This window comes from Amphiura filiformis, chromosome 1 (genome assembly GCF_039555335.1).
Source record: "Amphiura filiformis chromosome 1, Afil_fr2py, whole genome shotgun sequence".
NCBI lineage: Eukaryota > Metazoa > Echinodermata > Ophiuroidea > Amphilepidida > Amphiuridae > Amphiura > Amphiura filiformis.
In genome coordinates this window covers 48,015,927-48,041,445 of record NC_092628.1, presented here as the reverse complement: position 1 = coordinate 48,041,445, position 25,519 = coordinate 48,015,927, and the positions used below count along the sequence as shown (strand labels likewise).

At 36.1% G+C, this 25,519-nt stretch overlaps 1 protein-coding gene across 1 annotated transcript in view; it reads right to left on the bottom strand.

The window, feature by feature from the left end:
* LOC140148103 (medium-chain acyl-CoA ligase ACSF2, mitochondrial-like) overlaps positions 1-25,519 on the bottom strand; it is a 38,772-nt gene extending 13,253 nt beyond the window's left edge. Inside the window, exons 1-4 of the mRNA XM_072169963.1 lie at positions 25,309-25,519; positions 19,423-19,600; positions 17,508-17,636; positions 17,023-17,076 (exon numbers count right to left, since the gene is read on the bottom strand). Coding sequence (XP_072026064.1) covers positions 17,023-17,076; positions 17,508-17,636; positions 19,423-19,593 — 354 coding nt within the window. The 5' untranslated portion in view covers positions 19,594-19,600; positions 25,309-25,519. The remainder of the gene's footprint in view (positions 1-17,022; positions 17,077-17,507; positions 17,637-19,422; positions 19,601-25,308) is intronic.

Here is a 25,519-nt window from a genome sequence, read left to right as displayed (position 1 = left end):
GCATAACGAAATTCAACAATATCCAAAGCAATATCCTCACTATAATAGGTCCCAAAAACAGAATTTTTCCCCACCCCACATAATCGCAAATTGACACATTCATTCCCATTTTTTTCATCCAAAACGGTCCTGTCATACATCTTCCCCAATCAAACACATTTCTCTTGCATTTGATCATTTCCTACTCTTCCCTAGAAAAATCATTATAATACCAAATCTACACACCATGGAATTCACCATATCACGTCCAAGCACTATTCATCATCAGAGGATGTTTAAAGACATTCCCACAACCCAATGGGGTTTCTGACCTTGTATGTCTGGCTTTTGTACACATGTGGTACAGTTGATCATGCCTTGTATTGGAATTGTGTGCAAATATCTGGTGTTTTCATCCTATTATTTAACATTCATAACATCGAGACTTAGGAATAAAATTAATGCGTTGGGACAATATGAATGTTTCCTGTAAGAAAATCAAATATCAGTCCTAAGTCTCAACTATTAGCTCGTTGGCTGCAGTTTTAAAATTACCATTTTGTGTGTGTGGCAATGGGGACTTTGCCTTTAAAATTAGGTTATATTGATCAAATTTCCCAATCATAGTGCATTGTAGGAATGCCTTTAAGCCTCCTCTGATTCATCATATACCCCTGCGTAACGAAATTCAACAATATTAAATATCCAAAGCAATCTCCTCACTACAATAGGTCCCAAAAACAGAAATCCCCCACCCCACATAATCGCAAATTGACATGAAAGCTTCAATCCCATTTATTTCATCCAAAACGGTCCTGTCATACACCTTCCCCAATCAAACACATTTCTCTTGCATTTGATCATCTTCTACTCTTCCCTAGAAAAATCAGTATAATACCAAATCTACACACCATGGAATTCACCGTCACGTCCAAGCTCACATTGGGCGCCCCATTCCTTTTTTAAAGGAATTTTTATCTTAATATAGCAAAAATAATCAATAGTAATTGACCAATGACAAGAATCTTTGTATGAGTTACTAGTATATAAAACATTTGAACCCTGGCCTGCTCACCCCTACATGTATGATGCTTCACCACTGTTTGATACAATGTTTATCATTGTGGCACATGTAGAAATTAAGTTATCAACAATTTTCACTCAGTACTCTCTTGATTGGAATTGCCCATCAGTTGACAAACAATTTTCTTGCTAAATAAAATACATTTGATATTGTAATTTCACTTGTGAATGTGGGAACTGGGGACCGTTGGGAAGCTCTATGGATGCTTGAAGTAGGCCTACATAAAGTTGTTGTAACATAAATTAAATATTTTAGTCCAAATGGTAGGGAAGATGTGAGATCCGGGATGCTACAAACCACACAACCCAGTGTTCACATGCACAATATACAAAAACTTCAAGGTCCCTCGAGTCGTAGAGTTTGAATCTGGGCTCTCATCAATTTGCACAGGCCCAAAATCAAATTGTAAAATTAGTGTTAAAATGGTTCATGTATTGTGACACTTTTTAAAACGTTCAAATCAACAGCAGGTAATGCAAGTCAATCTTTGTAGGGTTGTCCACATCTTCAAATAAATGTGGGTATCATGGTGTTTGAGGTTTTGGCTGCTGAATACATGTATCTAGCAGTTTGTGTTGATTTTGCTCTAATATAATATGTCACTAAAAAAACCCTATATAAACATGGTACCAAAACCTACAAACAATGTAACATATGGTTGCCAATTTTTCAGAATTGCTTGGCTTGAGATATTGAACGGACTGCGGGCATACTGGGAATGAAATATTGTTTGCTAAATAAAATCTAAAAGAATTGGGGAGTGAGGGAAGAGACACAAAACATTGTCTCTGATTATGGTGATGTGTGAGATTTTACTATATCATGGTGTGTGATATCATTACCTTGGCATGTTATTTTAAGTTAAAACTACCGTGATGTGTGGGCATGAGAAAGTGCCTAAATTTGTGATACTCACGCTGAATGCATAAGAGAACCAAATAGGTGTCATTAAATACCAAAGGGGTTGCAAACTGAGCCCTCTTACATTCCCAACTAATTGTTGATGTTCCCAAAACTTAAAAATCTATACATGGTATACTACATTTTGTCTTCCATCATGTGTACCAGCTGCGTTGGAAGGGGTTCAGTTGAGGGACTCAGCCTTAGTTATTATGAAATTGAGGATGAACATTTCAATGATTTCAGTAATTATTGAAAACCCAAAATACATGCATTTTACATGTGTGCAAAATTTTCCTTTATCCCAACTAACTGAAATAATACATACAAATACACATAATTGCTTTCCTTTTTGTTCTATTCTATTTATGCGACGATATTCTTATAATTCTACCAGTGAGTCTTTATCATTACTATTGAACACAAAATATTGTTTTTGATACAAGTATTATTGTAAAACTGTGTTTGCTGCCCCCCAAATGAACAATTGACATGGCAAATCCACAAGTTACATTCATATGTACTGCCATCTTCTGATAAAGTAAACATTGCAACAAATGTCCAGGTTTCAGAGATCAATTTCTATTGGTGTATAAAGTTTTACTTTTCTCCCAACCAAGCCCCTGTTTACATTATGAAACAAAGCAGACTGTTTTTTTATAAGCAGATGTTTCTGCATTGATTACAATGAGGTAGAACCAAAGCATACTGACTCCACCATGTTTGTGTGTCACTCATGGTTGCAAAATATTGTATCTCTTGATTATTTAAGCTATATGCTTGGCAAATTTTAATTCAATGTACATTGTTGTTTGCATTCTGCATGGAACGCATTGTGCCATTCTGCGGCATGGGTAACATAATTATTAGGAGTTTTCTTCATTTAAGTTTGTTAAATGTATTTGGCTATATTCCAGAAATTAAAGGCACCCCCCCCCCCTAAAGAAGACACAGGATTCCCAAAATTTTTAACCATTTTTTGCTCTGGAAATTCCCCCCAAAAATGGTCATTATTTTCACAACCCTAAAGAAGAAATAGGAATTCCCAAGAAAAAGACACCGCTTTATTTTAGGCGTGGGAATTCCCAAAAATTTCGGCAAAAATTTGCCTGTCTTCTTTAGGGACACTCGGAATTTCCAATTATTTAATCATTTTTATTGTTCACTATTGGGAATTCCCATTTTTTCTTGGATAAAATTTTGGTCTGGGAATTCCCAAAAAATTATGGTACAAACTTACATGTCTTTTTAGGGGGGATACCATTCATTTCTGAAATAGCCCATTTAAATGTTATCAACATTTTATGTTAAATGGTATAATTTTGTGGCTTACCAAGAAGTAAATTACCCTTCTACCTTTCCTATCAAATGTTATGATGGGCCCAAGTTATTTCCTTTCCTAAAATCACTGTTTTTGTTATTTTGTGTAAAACCATGTCAATTATGAATGACTGGTATAAGAATGTATAATTATATTATTTAAAAGGATAACATATTGATTTTAATAAACAAAAGATGTGAACTTAATTTGGCTTTTAAGAGTACAATGAGCATTTTAAAATATTTTGTTTATATTTTTGTTGGCCAAAAGCAAGGGAACATTTTTAAATCTTCAATGTCAGCATTTTCCACCCAAAAATATTTTGTTCACACCTTTGGCTGTCAATTTTGGGAAGATTGTAACAATTCAACTTAATGTAATGGTTCCCTTCATCTTATCATTTCTTATGCTTTTCTATATTTCTAAAATTGACAAAAAAATGGGTGTAAATGGCTGTTTCCATGTAATCTGGCTTCTCTTTGAATTCTCTTAATAGCTTAAAATTAAAGAAGCGCTGTATATCAATACTTACAGGCCCTTTCAGTGATCCCAGTGAAAATGCAAAAAGAATAAAATTGTTTATAAATTGATTAAAAGTGAAGGATAAGCCATGTTCAGCCTTTGTTTAAAAGAAACACGGACTGACTCTAAAACTGTGTCCATGTTCAGCCTTTGTATGTAAACCAAAGATACTCTAAAACTGTGTCCATGTTCAGTTATATACATGTATATAGCTATATATGCAGATACCGGTGTGTAATTGAAATATTTTCACGGCAATTCTGTCACTTAAACGCTAATTATAACTTATTGTAATTTTAATTGCCGGCGCAGTTTAAACTTTATATATGCAGACATGGATATGCTCATGCAACTTTCCACCTCAGGTGATATCACCTCAGGTGACTATACCTGAGGTGGTCACACATTACTCTGCCAAAATAACAACTGACTTTTGTGTATATGCACAGCATGCGTGTCATGTACATGTACAGCATGCTTGTGTTTTAAAGCATCAAAAGATGCAATATGACAATCAAAGTGTGATGTCAAACTTCAGGTGATGGAAGGGGTGGTGGTTCTGGCCCCGGGTTCTGGCTGTACGTATACAGTGTTATAAATTCCATGTACTTGCTAGACTTGCGTCTAACAAAGACAGTCATGTTGCTTCAGTGGCGTAGCGTGAGTGATCCTATGGGGGAGGGCACCAACCATTTAAATGGTTAGGGCACTGGCTTGATTGGGGGACACAGGCCATTTTTCTGCTTCTTTTCCTTTGGATTTTCTAAGTTTTCAAATCGATTGGGGGTGGGACATGTGCAATCGTGTCAAAACAAAGTAAAATTATATCCTGGCTTTTACCTGAAATCATTTATTAGCAATAGCAATAAACTACTTCTTTAGCTTGATGATTAATTTAAGTAATTTTGCATGCAATAAATTCAGTTTGTAAATAATTGTACAACCACAAAGTAAGATTGCTTTCAGTTAGGCCTATGCAGGGATAGGGGGGCTACCGGTATGTCCTAAATGGATTTTAATTATAATCATTTGATTTCTACATAAAAATTAACAGTATTGCACGGTATGCACCCAAGGCATGTTGGACGACTTACCATTTTACACTTACAGGGCGTGTAAAAAAAGCACCTGTGCGCACTAAATGGGTGTGTGCTTTCGAGCTCAATGGTGTTGATTCATTGGGGCTAAGAAAGCTCCTAGCAATTGTAACAACTCTCATTAGTGGTAGAGTCCCAAAAATTAGCAGGTAAAATAACTGATAAATCAAAGGCCAGAATAAGGGAAGACACATTTGTCCATGCCCGAATTTGAGATTTTTGATATTTATCAACACTATGTACTCTTTCACTTGAAACTGATAAAATACAATATTGCGATTTGTGTCGCAATATTGTAGCATGTCAGGGCCGTAGCAAGCGGAGCGGCCGGGGATGCCATGGCCGCCCCACTTTTTGAGAAATTTGTTATGTTTTTCTTTATATCTTTATTTCAGTTTGGGCATATATTTGTATTTTGGCCACCCCACATTTGTGATGGTCGCCCCACATTTGTGATGGCCGCCCGACATTTTTCAACCTTGCTACGGCCCTGTAGCATGTAACTCTGCGCGTATGTCCAACACAGTCAAGGCGTATTCTGTATGTTGTTAATGCCAGCAAATGTGGGGTAAACAAAACAAAAATTTGCAGTCAAAATGCCACAGATTTTTAAAATTATTTTGGCACACTAAAAGCAGACATTATAGAATCGTTGGTGCAAAACGATGCATATGTAGACTATGCACCAGATACAGCTTTTACAAGCGTGAAAGTCTTACTGTTTTAAAATAATTATAAGGACGTTTTGTGCATAATTTTTACTTTTTTTACCAAAACATCGATTTCTCAGAGTTCACTAAATTAGACAATATTGCACGATCTTTGTGACAAGATATCTTGAAAAATATGCAAACAAAAGGTAAATCTTTTAGAGCACATCAAAGTCTAGGGAAGGTTTTCTCATTTTTTTGTATATTTGTTTTAAACAAAATATACACCATTATAATTTTAGCTTAATTAATAGTTTGACAAAATTGCTCTTTTTACATGTTTTTTTTAATATTTCGAAAAAAGAGATGAATTTAAAAGAAATAAAAAAAACCTTCCCTAAGTTCATGTCTCTTCTCCATGAAAAGCTAACTGAATTTTTTTTTACTGCAAACGGAATTTTTTTTAGGTTGTCTCAAAAATATTTAATTTTTGAGATTTTTTCAAAAACTCAAAGATTTGTGAAAAAATCTGACGTCACCATGGGATTCCTTGACTTATTTTCCTTTCCAAAACTGTATAGTTTGGACATACAATTCAGAAATAATGATGCTTGAAAAGGTCCATGTTCTCCCATTACTCTGGCCTTAATTAGCTATTGTTGCAAGCAGCGGACTAGACTGCTGAATGCGGTTCCAGTCCACATCGAAACCAAATTAAGGTAAATGAAAAAATGAATGAAAATAAAAACCTAAAAAGACCCAATTTTGCCGGACTCGAGGAGGACTCAGCTTGACTCTATTAGCAGAGTCCTTGGGGTACGAATTTGAGTCCTTACTCAAGTCCGAGTCCTTACTCAAGTCCAGGAATGGAGTCCTCCAGCACTGCTTTTATATTACCTCACACTACATGTTCTACTATATTGGGGTTTCCAGTAATAATGGTTCCTCAAGTATTCCCACAGCATCAATTAGGCTAGTTGTGGTAAACCCCTTTGCCGTTCTGGGTGAATGACACACTCCAATTTAGAGTACACTATTGGGAACCAAAAAATGAACTAAAATATTGACTTGTTCTTAATGTGGCTATGACCTTTCTAGTCACACAGGTCTATTAATAAAACTTCAGACTTGTCAAGCAAACTCAACAAAGTTTCCGAAAATGAACTAAAATGAACAGGGTCTCTTTTGCTATTTTTTTCATTTGCCACCACAATACATTCTCCTGTGTTTATTTCAGTAATACCTGGAAGTATTAACTGGAAGTATTTTTTATTTTACACTAATTTTGCCCAAAATCACAAACATAATGCATTTTTACCCTAAATTTTACATCAAGATATAAACATGCAATATTTGTTCCCAAATTAAATGCATGTCACTTGAAATCTCTGCAGCCAATATATGAAGTCTGTTGCCGGTTTGATTTCAAATTGACATTTTAATATATAATATATTGACAATTTTTTAAGTAAATATTTGTGCAAATCATACAAGATCCACTTTTCAACGCAAATATCTCAACTCAAATCTGTTTTCATTTTTAGAAGGAACACTTTTTAGCCCTTTTAAAAAAAATATTGGCCAAATATTAAAATTTGACTTTTATTGCCAGCTAAGGGCTCTGGTATGATGTTTCAACAGTATTTTGTGTGGGACATGAGAGCACATCAGACATATCAAATTGAATTCTGAATACAAAGAATGTCCTTCTGATATCAAATAACTTTGTTTGTTTTTTTAATTCACAATATATTTACAAATTTTATGACAAATTATGAAAATTTGATATTATTCTCCCAAAAAGTTCTATTTCTTTGTGTGTTTTGGGAAAAAAAATCTGTATTTTGAATACAAAAGGTCAAATTTTTTAATTGATTGTATGTTGGCTTTTCATCCCACTTTAAGTACATCATTATCATCAATTTTTAATCATTTTCCATCAAATGTGTATTATCTCGCGAATTTCTAAAAAATCAATATTATTTGATATCAGAGGGGGGGGACTCTAGTTTCACAGTGTACACATGCGTGGCCAGAGACTTTTAAAACATAGCCTAAACAGGATTTGCCCTTTTGAGCAAAATACATGCCTAAACAGGAAATTTAGAAGGGTTTTGCAACAAATTTTATTCCCTATAAACAGGACTATAAACCTAAAATATATACCCCTAAGCAGGATTTTATCTGAAATGAACCACCCCGATATCTTAAAGGCAGAAATCGCCATGGTAGGTTGAATCCACCGCCACGCATGGCCATTTTGTTCCGACCTTTTAATAGTTTTGAGACGCATAGGACATCTGACTAAGGCTACTGACAATAGCCCAGTGACTGACCTCGCTGTGTGTGAGTGACCATGGTATTTTATTTATATTTATTTATACACTGCACTATAGCTCAGCACATATAAAATCAGAATTTTTGTCAAGTTTTTGAGTTCAAGACGCTCGCTTCTTTTATTTCTCAAGACGCTAGCTAACAACTATCATATCCGTTGAACATACCGTATTTCGTCAAATAAACGCCCCCGGGGGCGTTACATTTTCCCAAGGGGGGCGTTTATTAGAGGTCATTTTTTAGCACAACAATTCCCGTTAAAATCATTAGGTACGCTTAAAAGTCATGCTAAAATGACGAACTATGAACTTTTGACACTGATTTTTGGTTCACTTCCGGGTTTCTGATGCAGATTTTCGCCATTTATTGCTGCTATTACCGACCATGTTAGCAACTTGGTAAGCTTATTACACAAGATAGCATGGAAATATCTGAATTTTTGAAACATCTTGGTAGAAAAAAGTGGTGGGGGCATTTATTTGAGGGGGGGTGACTATTTGACTAAATACGGTATATATATTCAAGTTTAAGGAACCAAATCTGGTTTCTTTAGACAAAATCATTTACGGGAGATATTCATCATTTTCTACCACGGTATCCAAACATTTTCGTCTAAATATCAAATTGTGCATAGCACATTCACGTGTATCGATCCCAGGTATTGATTTTAGTATCTGTGCTGTACCAAGTAATTATTAGCCAGGCGATGTTGGTGTGCCACGTGTCATGTTATTTCATATTTATGAATATTAATGAGCTTGCTTATTTGTATTTATAAACCTTTGTTATATAACACCTTTGTGTGGGGCCACCTTAATTACAAACTGCGCAATTCTAGTTGTTACTCTTTTCCTATAAAAAGGTCTAAAAGTGGGAGGCAAACATTGACAAAAGGTCCACTTAAGTTTTTGGTGCAGACATTCAAAAGGGCCAAAAAGTGCAATTTGTAGCGGGGTTTGAGTTCACAAATCTGCCCAAGTATACAGTATTCAAAAACGGTCCACTTTTTAGAAGTACTGCACCTCGACATCCCCCACCCAAAAAAATAAATTCTGCATATATAGCTATATATATATGTGTGTGTGTAAGGGCCTGGCCTTCACCAACTTTAACAGGCCCAAACTCAACCTCAGAATATTAGCTAATATTATGGTTATTTTATTTTGTTTGTTGGAAAAGGAACCAAATTTTCAAGGGATATTCAGGCCTTTAGAAGGTCTGAAAAGTTATTTCTATACATACACTACATTGGCTTAGGAAGATTTTCAATATTGGGGCGGGGGACTGAAACTTGAAAAAAAATTGGTTCTCCAAAATCTAATTGCATATATCTTTATCTTCCATATTTTAATAAATTTCAATACTTTCATGTAGCCTACATTTCTTTCTTTCTTTTGAAGAGATGATGATAAATATTGATTTAAAAACTGCCCAAAATAAACATGCAGTTGTATGAATTTTAGTCTGAAAGGCATTCAAAACCTAATTTGAATATCTCTGCAAATAAGTTTATAGGCCGTCATACTCTTTTTCAAGTTTATTTTAAATTTCCTATAAAATATGTATACTGTGTCACAGTAGTAGCAAGTTATGACTAGTAGAGCTAAAGATAGTTCAAATTTACCACTATTTATCATGTATATTGTCAAATAGGGCAGCTAGGGGCAAGAGGTCAACATGCTTAATGGCATTTGAATTCCAGCACTGCTATTAAAGGTGCACTGGTATATTTAGAGTAAATTATTAAACACATTCTAGTGTTTTGAAAATCCCATAAATATAGCAGTGAATCAGGTGTTTAAAATATATGCCTTCTCTATGTACAATGTATTTAAATTATTTACATGAATAAAAGACTAAAGTAATCTAAAAATGCAACAATTAAGTGACAAATTCAATCACATTTGCTTTCAAGAAAACAGCCATTTAAGATCTGTTAAGGTTATGTTCTTCATATAGTATCTCAATTTATACTTTAATAGCACTATTAAATTAGGCCTAAAAAGTTGTTTCAACATTTAAAAAAATTCGGGTAGGTAGGTCGGGACTTTACTCAATAAAGCTGTATTAAAATTGCGTTTATAAGGCCTTGGAACTTTTGCTTCTTTTTTTTTAATTCAATTTTTTATTTAGCTTTATTTCTTTATTTTTTGCATAAAAAAAAAAAAAAAAAACCTTCAGGGTCGGGCCTAATTCTAGGGTTGGTCAGGTTACAGCAATCAATGATTTTTTAGGCCTTACATAGACCTATATGTATGAATACAATAGCATACAATACAATTTTTAATAAAACAGTGAAAACTCCTGCTTGTTTTTTAAGTTGATTGGACAGTTTTAAATTATAGTATGACTGAATACTAAGTTTCTGGTTAAGGAAATGTTATGTCAATTTGAACATAAACTATGAGTTTCTTAATATGTGTTTGTCTTGCAAGATAATATCTATTAACAGTGTAGGCCTATAATAATCGCAGGCCTACAATAATCGCATGTCTCTATACTTCCCTGATGAGTAAAGGTCTGTATCTGTGGGCCTTGATGCCTTTTCATTTAGTGCTCTCAATTGCACAATACATCTTTTTGATTTTGTTTGTTTTTTTGTTTCTTGTACAAAAACTATATTAGAATAAAAAATAAAACAAATAAATATACTTTCCCATCTTGAAAGTGACTACTATTATATTATCAGGACCTTGGGAAATCCCACATGGTTTTGTGAATTCACCCATGGGAAATCCCACATTTATTTTTTTAAACCATGTCATCTTTGGGGAGAGTGTGGACTGTGGATAATATCTGGAATAGCCCAATACCGTGGCACAGTCCCTACTCCAAGTCAAACATTCCATGTAACACAAGAGCTCACAAGCAAGCAAGCTGCTTTTCTGCCAAAATTGACCATACAATGGTCAAAATCTCTATCTCACCTTGAGCACTTTACAATGCTTAAATAAAAGAAAACATTACTTTTTTTTCACACCCATTTCATTTCCAAAAAACAAAACAAAAACAAAAAAACAAGTCTCATTGAATGCTGTCCGATAAGCAGGACCAATGGTTCCACATTTCAGGCAGGGGGGAGGGCACTCAACTAATAATTTGGTAGGGGTGTGCAGGGTACTAAGAACCGATTTTCAGGCAAAATAGGGACTTCATGGGGGTATAGTTAATTAAAATTAGGCCAAACTATAGGCTGGGGAGCTTACAATTCACAAACTTTCCAAATTTGAGCTAAAAAACTACAATTCTCAGAGTTTGAGGCACAAAGACTAGAGCATGATCCAAATTTGGAATTATGGAAACTTTCGAACCTCATAACTACTAAATTGTTGGTCTAAAGTATATATGATTTAAAATGCATATTTACAATGGCAAAGACTTGATAAATTCATATGTGAGGTCAAATTTGGGAAAACCTAAAAAACAGGTTTTTTGGCCCACTTCTGTTTCGTTCAACGTAACAAAAACATTATTAGGTCAAAATTATTTTTGTTTTAATTTTTAAAAACTAGATAAAAACATTTAGGAACCATTTAAAAAAAAACAAATTTTTAGGAAATGGTAAATTACCATCCCCTAACATGCTGACATTTTAGAGCAATTTTTATCCGATGACCAACCTGCAGAAGCAAACATCTTTTAGCTGAATTGCATCAACTTGATTTGCTCACAAGACTCATCAATATTTGAAACTCAGAACAATGCAGCCTATTTCCAATGTAATTCACCTATGCAATCATAGCCAGGAATCCGAGATCATAAAGGCAGTTGTTCTTCGTGACCCATTATGTAACTGTACTCTGCTAATCTTTTGTTCAACACTACATTGCTTATCTACAAACACCTTCTGTACATTTTACAAGCCCTCTTGAATGCCTTAAAATGTAAAATACAAGAGTGGTAGCTGGTACTATCGTATAGCCTATTGTTCACATTTGTTTATAAGCTGTATCTGTTTTCGTGATTGCACAAAAGTGATTTTCTGAAGATTTTCAGAAACATTGACCAAGCATTAGATTTTTACCAGTTTTACCAGTCTTGGGACTATCCAGTAGAAATTGGGGAGTTATTTTGGCACAGTATAGTAAAGGGAGTAAACCTGAACACCTGACCTGAAATTTTGTTACCTTTTAATCAGGAGGATTCAGGCTTCTTATATCAAAATAATATTAAATTTTATTATTGCAATGTTAGAATTGGCGAAGTATGCCGATTTGGCACCAGAACCACCATTTTGGCGCCACTGACGCCATATGTGCTGTGAGAAAATACCCCGACGCCAAAATGGCGCCAATGACTCCAAAATGGCGCCAATGACTCCAAAATGGCGCCAATGATGCCAAAATGGCGCCAATGACGCCAAAAAAAATCCCTTGATGACAAAACAGCGCCACTGGCGCCAAAATGGATCCAATGCGCCAACATTTGGCGCCAGTGACTCAAGTGGCGCCATTTGGCTTGCTTTGACTCAATCGGCGCCTTTTGGCCTTGAAATTGGGGAAAAACGGCGCCGTTTCACTTCTCCTAGTGCATAGAACTGTATGTTAAACGGCCAAAATAACCAGTGGGGTTTCTTTCACTTTACCTTGTTATATCAGCTTTAAATGAACAGCAACCCTTCCGGCAGCATTTACTAATATTATTTCAACATTTTGAATAAAGAATATTAAAATTAAAATTTGACAGAAATCGTACATTAAGGCTTTAATGACACTTTTCAAACAGATTTCAAATAGAATTATGGACATGAAAAGTGATAATTGCTAAATTTCTTGATTACTTAAAAGGAGATTTGTAAAGAGTAAAACAAAAATCACTACCCTTTAATTGGATTAATGTGTCTATATTTCAAAAAGTATTTCTTCGATTGATTATTTATACCCAGTGGTTCTAATCCCACCGGAGTTCTGATGCATGAGTAATCACACATGAATGTAGACATTGTTGGTTTCATTTACAAGTCGCAAAAATGTGTCAGGGATCTATACGAAGGGATAAGCATCCTAGGTTACATAACCAAACCGGAAAATGTATCCTAGCTCTAGACAATAGGCGGATTAGCGGCCATTTTGTCTTCGACACGATTTTATTCACGTGTCCTTATACTTAAGTACACAAATATATAAGTTAACAGGTTTACAATATTAAAATTATATTTTGAATATACAATATATTCTGTAGTAAATCGATCAAATGACGGTGATTGTTCAGGTATTATTTGCTTGGTAAAATTAAACTGTCTGACCAGCTAGTATTCTCCTCCGCCGTCAGTGTGATTCCAGACACACCACGTACCGTGTTGCGAAGGTGGAGGAGACTAAAGCTGTATTGGCGAACACGCATGCCCTAAAAGCGATGTAGCCTAGGTCGAACAATAGCGTGACGTAGTTTCCGGCATTGTTCCTATGCACTTTCACCCGCCTGAATGAGTATTGGGTCACTCCATATGAAATCAAGGAGTCGCCCCACCTGACCCCCTCAGATTTGCTTTATATTTGAGTCATATGTTGTACCTGTAAAAATATTTAAAACCTGCAAATTTGAGGTCTGTAGCTCTTACGGATTTTCTGTGGCAGCCATTTAAAGTTAGAGTAGGGGGGTGTAAATTTAGACCCAAAAGTTGCCTTTTAAACAAATTTCATCTTTGGGAGGCTGTGCCTTCTTTATAAAAAGAGAGAGAGGTCTGAAACTTTGTGTACACACTAACTGCATGCCCAATTTGTCAAAAATAAAAAATAAAAATTTCTGTAATTGCGTGTTGTGTCACGGGGTCATTAAATATGCAAGAAAAAATGTAATGTTTTGTAAACTGGCAAGTTTAGCCCCCTAAATTCACATTTTTGTCAGATTAATAATCTTTTGTTGTCACTGATGCTATATATAGGATAAATACAATGCATATCCAAAAAATTGAGGTCACAACTCATTCACATTTCGAACAGCGCCCTCACGAAGATGAAATTTATTGCAAATTCAACATTTTCAGGGGGCCCAAAATCGATGTGGTCCACCTTCAAAATTTATATAACATCACTTTTATATAACTACTAGTCTTAAATTACAACTTTGCTAAGTCCCAGTAATTGTATAGGTTGACTTCATATAAAATGACAAGCCCAAAGTTGACCATTTTCTTATGATTGCATGTAGTGCAAATGTGCTGAATTCGGAAGGCTTGAAAGTCAAATTGGCCCCAATATTGAAAATAAAATGGAAATAAGTAAATAGGGCCAATAACTATGCATCTAGTCATTTATTTTCAATATTGTGGCCATTTTGACTTTTAAACCTTCCGAATTCGCACATTTGCAGTACATGCAATCATGGTCAAAATGGTCAACTTTGGGCTTGTCGCTTTATATGAAGTCAATCTATAAAATTACTGGGATTGAGCAAAGTTGCAATTTAAGACTAGTAGTCATATAAAAGTGATGTTTATAAATTTTGAAGGTTGACACATCGACTTTGGGCCCCTGAAAATGGTGAATTTGCATTAATTTTCATCTTCGCGAGGGCCCTGTTGGAAATGTAAATAAATGGTCACCTCAAAGTCTTGGATATGCATTGTATTTGTCTTATATATCGCATCAGTGACAACAAAAAACAATTAATCTGACAAAAAATGTGAATTTAGGGGGGCTAAACTTGCCAGTATACAAAACATTACATTTTTTTTGGCATATTTAATGACCCTGTGACACAACGAGCAATTACAGACATTTATTTTTTTTTAACTTGTTGACAAATTGGACATGCAATTAGTGTGTATGCAAAGTTTCAGACCTCTCTCTCTCTTTTATTAGGAAGGTACAGGCTCCCAAAGATGAAATTTATTCAAAGGGCAACTTTTGGGTCCAAATTTAGATCCCCCTACTCCAACTGTAAATGGCTACCATAGAAAATCTGTATATATTGAAAATGAAATGGAAATAAAAGTAAATAGGGCCAATAACTACTCATCTAATCATTTATTTTTAATATTGTGGCCAATTTGACTTTCAAGCCTTCCGAATTCTGCACATTTGCACTACATGCAATCATAAGAAAATGGTCAACTTTGGGCTTGTCATTTTATATGAAGTCAACCTATACAATTACTGGGACTTAGCAAAGTTGTAATTTAAGACTAGTAGTTATATAAAAGTGATGTTTTATAAATTTTGAAGGTGGACCACATCGACTTTGGGCCCCCTGAAAATGTTGAATTTGCAATAAATTTCATCTTCGTGAGGGCGCTGTTCGAAATGTAAATGAGTTGTGACCTCAATTTTTTGGATATGCATTGTATTTATCCTATATATAGCATCAGTGACAAAAAAAATAATTAATCTGACCAAAAATGTGAATTTAGGGGGGGCTAAACTTGCCAGTTTACAAAATATTACATTTTTCTTGCATATTTAATGACCCTGTGACACAAGCGCATAATTACAGAATTTTTTTATTTTTATTTTTTGACAAATTGGGCATGCAGTTAGTGTGTATACAAAGTTTCAGACTTCTCTTTCTTTTTATAAAGAAGGCACAGACTCCCAAATATGAAATTTATTTAAAGGGCAACTTTTGGGTCCAAATTTAGACCACCCTACTCCAACTTTAAATGGCTGCCACAGAAAATCCGTAAGAGCTACAGACCTCAAATTTGCAGGTTTTTAATATTTTTACAGGTACAACATATGACTAAAATATAAAGCAAATCTGAGGGGGTCAGGTGGGGCGACTCCTTGATTTCATATGGAATGACCCTATTCTGTTACATCACAGGGTAGGGGAATGGTCAAGGAGATGTGCATCCACTTTCTATCGCTGCTGTTCTGACCAGAAAAGGGCAATTTACAATCGAGCATTTGCATTATAATCAGACACCGGAATCAGGTAAACTTGCATTATAATCGGGCAACAATTATTAGCAAGTACACTTGGATTATAATTGACCACCCGGTATCAGGAAAACGTGCATTTTAATCGAGTACTTCATTAGCTTTTGCAAGTTTTGAATTAGTAAACTCTTTTATTTGTGTGCTCATTCAAGCATGAAGTCAACTACTGGTATGAAATCAGTGTCTTTGATGCTATGAGTCCGCAGATGATGCATGACAAAAAATCTTTTCCATTGAAGAAATACTTTTTGAAATATAGAAGCAAATCCAAAAGGGTAGTTATTTTTATTTTACTCTTTACTTACCATCCGCTATCTGGTAAATGTGGGATTTCATGCACTGAACAAGGTCCGACGGTATACACTTCTGAAATCATGCATTAGGTTCAGTAGGCCTGTCACCAATTCTCTATAATTATTTTATACACAGTTTTCAATGGAAAAGCACGATTTTCTCATGTGAAAGTAGCAGAAAGTCAAAACCCTAAATTGCTTTCCGATTGCTTTTAAACAAAGTGTAAAATCTACAAATTTACAGTGCTCTCTCCTTTTTTGGGACCCGAGACCAGTAGGGTGCTAAAATCGATGTCCAGCAGATGTATTTGCTGAATTTGGAGGAACTTTTTAGTGAGAACTGTAAAATAATGTCATTTTTGTATGTTGCTCTGAAATTTGCACATTTTTGGCGATATATAGCTTGATATTTTTCAATGATTTTAAGGGGGTACTACACCCCTTGATAAATTTGTGTCTATTTTTGCATTTTTCTCAAAAACTAATAACACAGTGGTAACAAAAGTTATGTATATTATGCTAGCATGTACCTCTCAATATATACTGAACCGCTTGTCTTGAGTCACTAAAATTTCAGTGTAGTAATTGGATTCCTTGCCCCAATAATATACATAACTTTTGTTACCAGTGTGTAATTATTGTTTGAGAAAAATGCAAAAATAGTCACAAATTTACCACATGGGTGTAGTACCCCCTTAAAGCACCTTTTTTTCAGATGGCTTACAAGAAAATAGTCCCAGTTCTATAATAAGTCGTTAACCATTATGGAATATTGGGCACAATCATCGAAACATTTGGTCTGTGGACAAAAGGATAATGTCAAAATAGAGATTTGCGTCTTGAAAATTTAAACTCTGCATATACAATCCTTGTAAAGACCCCCCCCCCCCTTTGACCATACCAGGGTAGTGACCTCAGGAAAACCAAGAGATTGGCTAATAAAGAACTGTTAAACTTACTTTCTTCAAAAGTTCTTTCTGTGTTGTTAGTGGGAAGTCCATACGTATGTGGACCTATATGAGATAATAAACAAACAAAAAATAACATTATTTGAATGAATTTTCTCTTAAGTTATTCATACAACGAATTAACTGATGATATAATGAGCTGTAAGGTTCTGTTAAATCGCTGCTTATAAAAGTTAAAACAGTTGAAACATTTCAAGGATCCAGGCGAAATAATAGAACATGTTTGATAGTGTAATTGAAAAGAAAAATACAACATTTATCACTGAAAGATTAATTCGTCATAAAAAGTGGTCTTATTTGACAAAATAATTAAAACTAAGGCATTGCAATCTTGAATAATAAACATTTCGTTTGCAATAACGAATTTTAATTTGTCAAATAATACCACTTTTTATGACGAATTAATCTTTTCAGTCTATATTCTGTGCGGCCATTTTAGTAACAGATTTTATTTACAAAATGTGTCAAAAGCTTACCAATACAATTCCAAGTTGCATACAGGCACAATAAGTGACCAGCCATTCGAAGTGATTACCTCCCCACACACCAATCCGATCACCCGTGTTCAAACCCAGGGATAAGAACGATGCCGCTAAGCTTTGACTCTTTAGAAGAATAAAGAAAACACTGAGAATATAATTATGGTATAATTGAAGACCGAATTAAAAAGACTAGTTTGCGTCTGACGTCAGGGCAACGGCGCATTGTGATTGGTTGCTGTCCTGCGCAGTACGGCATTTTTGGTCTGGTTGACAGGACGTCAGACGCAAACTAGTCTTTTTAATTCGGTCTTCAATTATATATGCTAAAGCTGAGAGGAAACTGCGTGTATAGGCCAAGTAAAACAGATGATGGTGGATGCGATATCGCTATTTTTGACGTCGCCATTGGATTAACACATAATCATGAAATCTTCACAAACAATTCTAAATTTGTTATGTGGTGTCAAAGCAAAATTATCTTACTCTAAAACCGTTGGGGTTCTGCAAAGTACCCCACTGCAAGTATGTTAATTGTCCATTTATAGTCGCTAACCGTGTATTGTGAATGGGGCTGTCAGCCCTGTATCTTCGCCAGCCTCGTACGTCCGTGTTGCGTGTCCTATGCCGCCTGAAGTAAAATAAAAAAACATGTATATCGCCCTCACCGATTTTGGGGGATTTTCAAATATATTTGTTATTTTTCCTATTTGCTTCCTTACTTTGTTTCTAAAATTGTTGTGATGAAAAGACATGTTCAGAAGTTCTTGGTTATCATTTATAAACACATTGCAAACACTTTCTTCAAGCTAGGGGTAGGGCTTTGGGGAAATAACAAAAATATTAGGGGGCCTCCCCGATTTTTTGATGCGTTGACAAACACTTTGCAATTGCAATTTTACACATAAATGAATGGTAAAAAAAATAGCATGATAACAAATAGTAAGTACCTCCCTCACCGGTTTTTGACAAAATCCGGACGATATACATTTTTTTACTTGGCCTTATAGATATGATCGAAACCCGAACTCTTTCTGTCTCTTGAAAAAAAAATGTCCCCTTTCTGTCTCTGTCTCCTTCTATGTGTCTTTATATATTGTCTCCTTCTGTCTGTCTGTGTGTCTGTCTGTATGTCGGGGTGGGTGTCTGTGTGTGTGTGTCTGTCTATCTGTCTGTCTGTCGGGGTGTCTGTCTGTCTGTCTTTATATATATTTCCTGTCTATCTGTCTCTGTTTGCTGTTTACTGTCCTCCTCCTCCTCCTCCACCTCCTCCTCCACACTTAAGTTATTTGTCTTGGCTTGTAAGCCTTCCATCCCATCACATGACACGTTTTGGAGGAGCATGGATCCTTGTTATTTCTTTGATCACCTTCTATTCTGTTTCAATTACATCCATGTCTTCCGCCTCCTTCTTAGTAGGGTCATACTTAATGTCTTCGTGACCGCGAGCGAGAGTATAGGAAGGATTGAGGGTTGGTTCTTAACTGAGACAATTAGAATAAAATAAGCTCCTATATCATGTATCTCCCAAAAGTGTAGGCTACATAGAAGCTTATACTTTTACTAATTGTCTCAAAGGACCGATGTCAACCCTTTATCCTTCTTCTGATCTCGCGGTCACGAAAACCCTACTATCAACCAGCAATGGCGTAGCCAGCACTTTTTCCGAGGGTGGGCAAAGGGGGAATGACATCTTTTAAGGAGGGACAATCTTTGACGAAAATGGTCAGAAATGGGGTTAAAATTCAAAAAAGGTCTAAAAATCTTAAATATCAGGGCGGCCAGCATCGCACAGGCCCACAGGAGAGGGGACAAGATTTCTCACAGGGGGAAACCAGACCTGGGGAAACTGCCTGCCTCCCTTTGCCCCCGTTCCTTGGATACGCCACTGACAATCAGGGGATGTACCCACCTCCTCCTTCATCTGTTTGAACGTCTTTCTCTCCTTGTCCGCATAAAACACGTACATCTCCTTGTCTGGGTTTTGTTCGGCGATGAGATACAAATGTTGTCCCATGGATCGTCCCAGAAATGGAGTCGCACGCCGATGAGAATGGTAGTAACTTCGCGATAAGGAAGCCATTTTGTTTCTGTGGATATCAACAACTTAGTATAGTTCCTACAATTTCCTTCAAAAATGGCAATGCTGAAATAATATTAGTAGTAGTAATAATTGTCGGGAACATACAGTTTTATAGGAGGACATAAAGTCACAATTCATGACTGAATTATGACTTTATGGTCGAACTTTGCTCTGTTTACCTGCAAACACAACACATTTGGCTGCTTCCATTTTAGGTACAAGTTGGGACACGTATTATATAAACATTACAAATATGCCAAAAAAAGGAGGTTTGAAAAATTACATTTTCATAATTATAAGATCGTGCATTATGGCTTTAATAGTGGATGATCATGGGGATACCGCGGGGGATCCCTCTGTGCATCCCTTACACTGTTGAAACAGGTTTTTTTTTAAACAAGGCGGTTCTCGAACCACGAGTCTCGCCTGCTTTTGCGACCGCCTGCTTTTTCAATTACTTTTGGTAGCGGTAAATGAATTTGGCGGTTATCGGCTGGGCACGATTATCTGGCTGATGGTGACTGTACCCACCAAGTGTCAGGCACATGCAACAGTTTTTACTAATTTGACCTCAGATGACCCCTGGTGACCCTGAAATGACCTTCCAAAAATTTGGCTCTGTATGTTGACTGGACCCACCAAGTTTCATGCCTTCCAAAAATTTGGCTGTAAATGTTGACTGGACCCACCAAGTTTCATGCCTATCCGACAGTTTTTACTAAGTTGACCGCAGATGACTCCTGGTGACCCTGAAATGACCTTCCAAAAATTTGGCTTCAAATGTTGACTGTACCCACCAAGTTTCATGCCCATACGACAGTTTTTACAAATTTGACCTCAGATGACCCCTGGTGACCCCGAAATGACCTTCCAAAAATTTGGCTTCAAATGTTGACTGCACCCACCAAGTTTCATGCCCATCCGACAGTTTTTACTAATTTGACCTCAGATGACCTCGAAATGACCTTCCAAAAATTTGGCTTTAAATGTTGACGGTACCCACCAAGTTTCATGCCCATCCGACAGTTGTTACTAATTTGACCTCAGATGGACCCTGGTGACCTCGAAATGACCTTCCAAAAATTTGGCTGAAAATGTTGACTGTACCCACTAAGTTTCATGCTCATACGACTGTTTTTACTAATTTGACCTCAAATGACCCCTGGTGACCTCGAAATGACCTTCCAAAAAATTGGCTTTAAATGTTGACTGTACCCACCAAGTTTCATGCCCATCCGACAGTTTCTACTAATTTGATCTCAGATGACCCCTGGTGACCTTGAAATGACCTTCCAAAAATTTGGCTTTAAATGTTGACTGGACCCACCAAGTTTCATGCCCATCCGATAGTTGTTACTAATTTGACCGCAGATGACTCCTGGTGACCCTGAAATGACCTTCCAAAAATTTGGCTTCAAATGTTGACTGTACCCACCAAGTTTCATGCCCATACGACAGTTTTTACAAATTTGACCTCAGATGACCCCTGGTGACCCCGAAATGACCTTCCAAAAATTTGGCTTCAAATGTTGACTGCACCCATCAAGTTTCATGCCCATCCGACAGTTTTTACTAATTTGACCTCAGAGAGAGCGTGGTGCAATGGTTAGGGTACTTGCGTGGTGCAATGGTTAGGGTACTTGCCTTTAGTGTATGAGGTCCCGGGTTCGATTCCCGGCGGTGGTGATTTGCTGGGATATTGACTTGGAAAAAAAGTCTGAAATTAATTGGCAACATCTGTAGATTAAATTCAGACTTCCGCTCTCCCCATGGCTCATTTAGAAATGGGTAAATGAATCATGAAAGTACTCCGTCCTTCGGAGGGGACGTTAAGCCGTCGGTCCCGTGTGCAGAGAGCCATACCTGTACATGTATCTCGCAGCCAGTTTCGAAAAGAGTAGGGTGTTAACCCCTGACTGTTCCTAACCCGTCCCGGTGTTCAAATGGACCCCAATGGAAATAAGCTTCAATAGAGGCTTTCTTGGGTTATCCAGGGTTGTCAAAAACCCGAACAAATCAAACAAACAAATGACCTCGAAATGACCTTCCAAAAATTTGGCTTTAAATGTTGACGGTACCCACCAAGTTTCATGCCCATCCGACAGTTGTTACTAATTTGACCTCAGATGGACCCTGGTGACCTCGAAATGACCTTCCAAAAATTTGGCTGAAAATGTTGACTGTACCCACTAAGTTTCATGCTCATACGACTGTTTTTACTAATTTGACCTCAAATGACCCCTGGTGACCTCGAAATGACCTTCCAAAAATTGGCTTTAAATGTTGACTGTACCCACCAAGTTTCATGCCCATCCGACAGTTTCTACTAATTTGATCTCAGATGACCCCTGGTGACCTCGAAATGACCTTCCAAAAATTTGGCTTTAAATGTTGACTGGACCCACCAAGTTTCATGCCCATCCGACAGTTTTTACTAATTTGACCTCAGATGACCTCTGGTGACCTTGAAATGACCTTCCAAAAATTTGGCTTTAAATGTTGACTGGACCCACCAAGTTTCATGGCCATACGACAGTTTTTACTAATTTGACCTCAGATGACCCCCAGATGACCTCAGTGACCTTGACCCACTAACCAATACGAACCGGTTCTGTCTCGGGTCAAGATGCACCCACCCACCAAGTTTGAGGAACGTGCGACTAATAGTCTCCGAGAAAATAGGCGGAAAGCAAACTTTAACCAAAACTTTAACCAAATTTGTCACATACACACACACCCCCACATCCACACATACATACATACGGAAAAGTGATTATATAGTCTCCTGCCTTATCAGGCGAGACAAAAACTACGCAGGGCTATGTAATATATGACCTGTTATGTTTAAATTTAATACGGTATACATAACTTGTTTAAAATCTTACTTAACAAGTTTAATGTCACATCTGCAAATAGTTGGGGACATTTTTACTCAAGTTGTGTAATTTATACACTCATTTAGTATTGTAGAAATTCGTACTGTTCTTAAGTTGAGTTTACATAAAGATAGCGACATTTCGCTACACGTTTTTCATCAGTGGCGTAGATTTCTGTTTGACATTAATTTAAAAAAAATATTTGGAAGTAGTGAATCCAAAACCTTTTGGCGACAGAATAAGTTCATGGTACAAATGCGCGCGAAAACTTTTCCTATTATTATTAAAGCTAAAATTGTGAAGTACCGTACAAAAGTGGAACAAATTAGCGCGAAGAGCACAAAAAAAATGGCAATTTTTAGGTTAAAATTGCCAAATTGGTCAGAAACTCACATATATACAGGCATCAACATTGGGGAGGATGATTGTCAACCCCCCCCTTATCGGAACTATTGAACGCATTTAGTACGCTTTTTATTTTCATTTTTGACAACGTGTACACCCAGCAAACACAAAATGTTTTTCACATTATTCACAAACGCTTAGAAAAGTTTAACACAAAACGTATTTCAAATATCACGGGGTAAAATATCGGGTTATATAAAGGGTATAAAACGTTTCATAACATTCAAACACCCCAAATATTCTACCATATGTCACATATTTAAATGTTGACAAGCTATTTTGCAAAAATGTTTGCCAAAATATTTTACAGTAACATTTCGACCCGGCATTTCGATAACATTTAAAAAATGTTTTGTATTGTAGTGCATTTTCAGACAAAATGTTTAAAACGTTTTCATGACCTTTCTATAACCCGACATGTTATGTTTTCAACAAAACCCGACATATTATGTTTTCACCAAAACCAAAACCCAAAATATAATCCGGTTAAAACGTTTTGTAGGCCCTACTTGCTGGGCTTGTAGAATTGGGGGGGTCGGCTGTCTTTTCATGATCAGGATAGGCCCTAAACTGCTATTGAAAAACTAATTTATTAGTTCATAAGCTTTCATATAAATGAAACCACAGATGAAACACAGTATAGTTAAACACTATGAAATTTTACAAGTATATAAGATCGTACATTATGGCTTTAAGCATGTTAAGGTTGGTCGGAACCCTGGAATTATGGAAACTTTCAGGCCTCATAACTGCTAAATTGTTGGTCTAAAGTATATAAAAGTATACATATTTAGAATGGCAAAGACTTAGATAAGTTCATCTGTGAGGTCCAATTTGGCCCAAAATGGATTTTTTAAAATTAATTTTTAAAAACTAGATAAAAATATTTAGGAGCCGTTTTTTGAATTTCGACCAACTTCGAGAAATTTGCATCAAAAATGGTCAAAAAATGCTGAATTTTCAACAAAATCATAAAAAAGCCCGATTTTCGCCCAAATTTCAAATATTTTTGGTGAAATTCAAAAAAATTAAAAAACGGCTCCTAGATATTTTTATCTAGTTTTTAAAATTAATAAAAAAAAATTTTGGCCAAACAATTTTTTTTTTACGTTGCACGAAAAAAAAGAGGGCCAAAAAAACCGTTTTGGGGGATTTGGGGCCAAAAATGAGCAAATTTGAACTCACAGATGAACTTATCAAGTCTTTGCCATTCTAAATATGTATACTTTTATATACTTTAGGGACCGTTCACAAACACTTGTAAGGGGGCCTGATGCAAAAAGGGGGTCCTGAATTTTTTTACCCTCCTAAGGGGGGCCTGAAAAAATGGCCACAAATTTTTCTGGGAAAATTAAGTTTATATGTTTTTTTATGGGGTTGACCGATAATTTTCAAAAAAAAAGGGGGGCCCTGAAATTTTCGAGGTTTTTTCGCGATAAAATTTTTTTGCATCAGGCCCCCCCCTTACAAGTGTTTGTGAACGGTCCCTTACACCAACAATTTAGCAGTTATGAGGCCCGAAAGTTTCCATAAATCCAGGGTTTTTAATAAAAGTGTCTGATTGATAGCCCAAGGGTTATCGAGGGGCCACGGTCGGTAGTTAAACCAGTGACTTAGTATAAACACTGATGTACTGGAGCTTACTGGCTATGACCATGACCTTAAACTTAGCTACAATTAGTGACACCGCACTCTTCATTTCTTAGGCATTCCTTGGTTGGTTTTTACGTAAGTTATTTTCCAATGAATAGACAATAGATCCATTAGACATTTGTACCAAAACAACACCCCCACGCAAACCATTATTGTGAAAGTATAAAAATTTTATAACATTTTATAACATGTATAGGCTATAGCACTAGGCCTATGGAAAATGTCAATTAATATTGGCCTATACCAAAATCTTGCTCGCTATACGTATGGATGCCCATCAGATGTAGAGACCATTTGAGGCTATAGGCTTTAAAGGTAGAATCATAAAATTTTGAAGATGAATATTTTCAGAAATTGTTTTCAATCATGAAAAGAGAATTTTAATTTAAAAAAAACGAGGGGTTAATCATGTCAGCGCATGTCTGTATTGTGTATGGTTCAGAAAAATTTGACACGGATTGTCAAAATGTCACTAAACTTTCAAATGTTGGGTTTATAGTATAGTAGTAGCCAGAGGTTTGCAGTGGTGTAAAGATCAAATATTTTAAAAAAGAAAAAGGGGGGGGGGGAGGGGGGTTGAGGCTGTAGATCATAAAATGCCCCTTTGGCTTTGAACGCTGCAAAATAAATATTGGAACATAAAATATTGTGTTTTTAAATATCCGGGTGTTTTTCCAACCAAGTCATACATATATGAGAAATATCACAGTAATTTATATAAAAGCTTTAATATAAAAGACACTGAGATTGACATGACAGAGATTTTAACAAGTTTACTTACTTCAGAGGCGACTCCACTTAAAAATATGCACAAGTTCTGAAGAACACAATGCAGCCTGTGTATTTGTATACTGCAGGATAGTATATTACTTTACAGTTCCAATATCTGTGGTTCAAGTTCAACCACTGTTGGTTCAACCCAACAGCACCAAGGCAACTGAGGATAACCTTGGATCACAAACCTCAGTATGACGTTGCTCTGAGGTCATTAT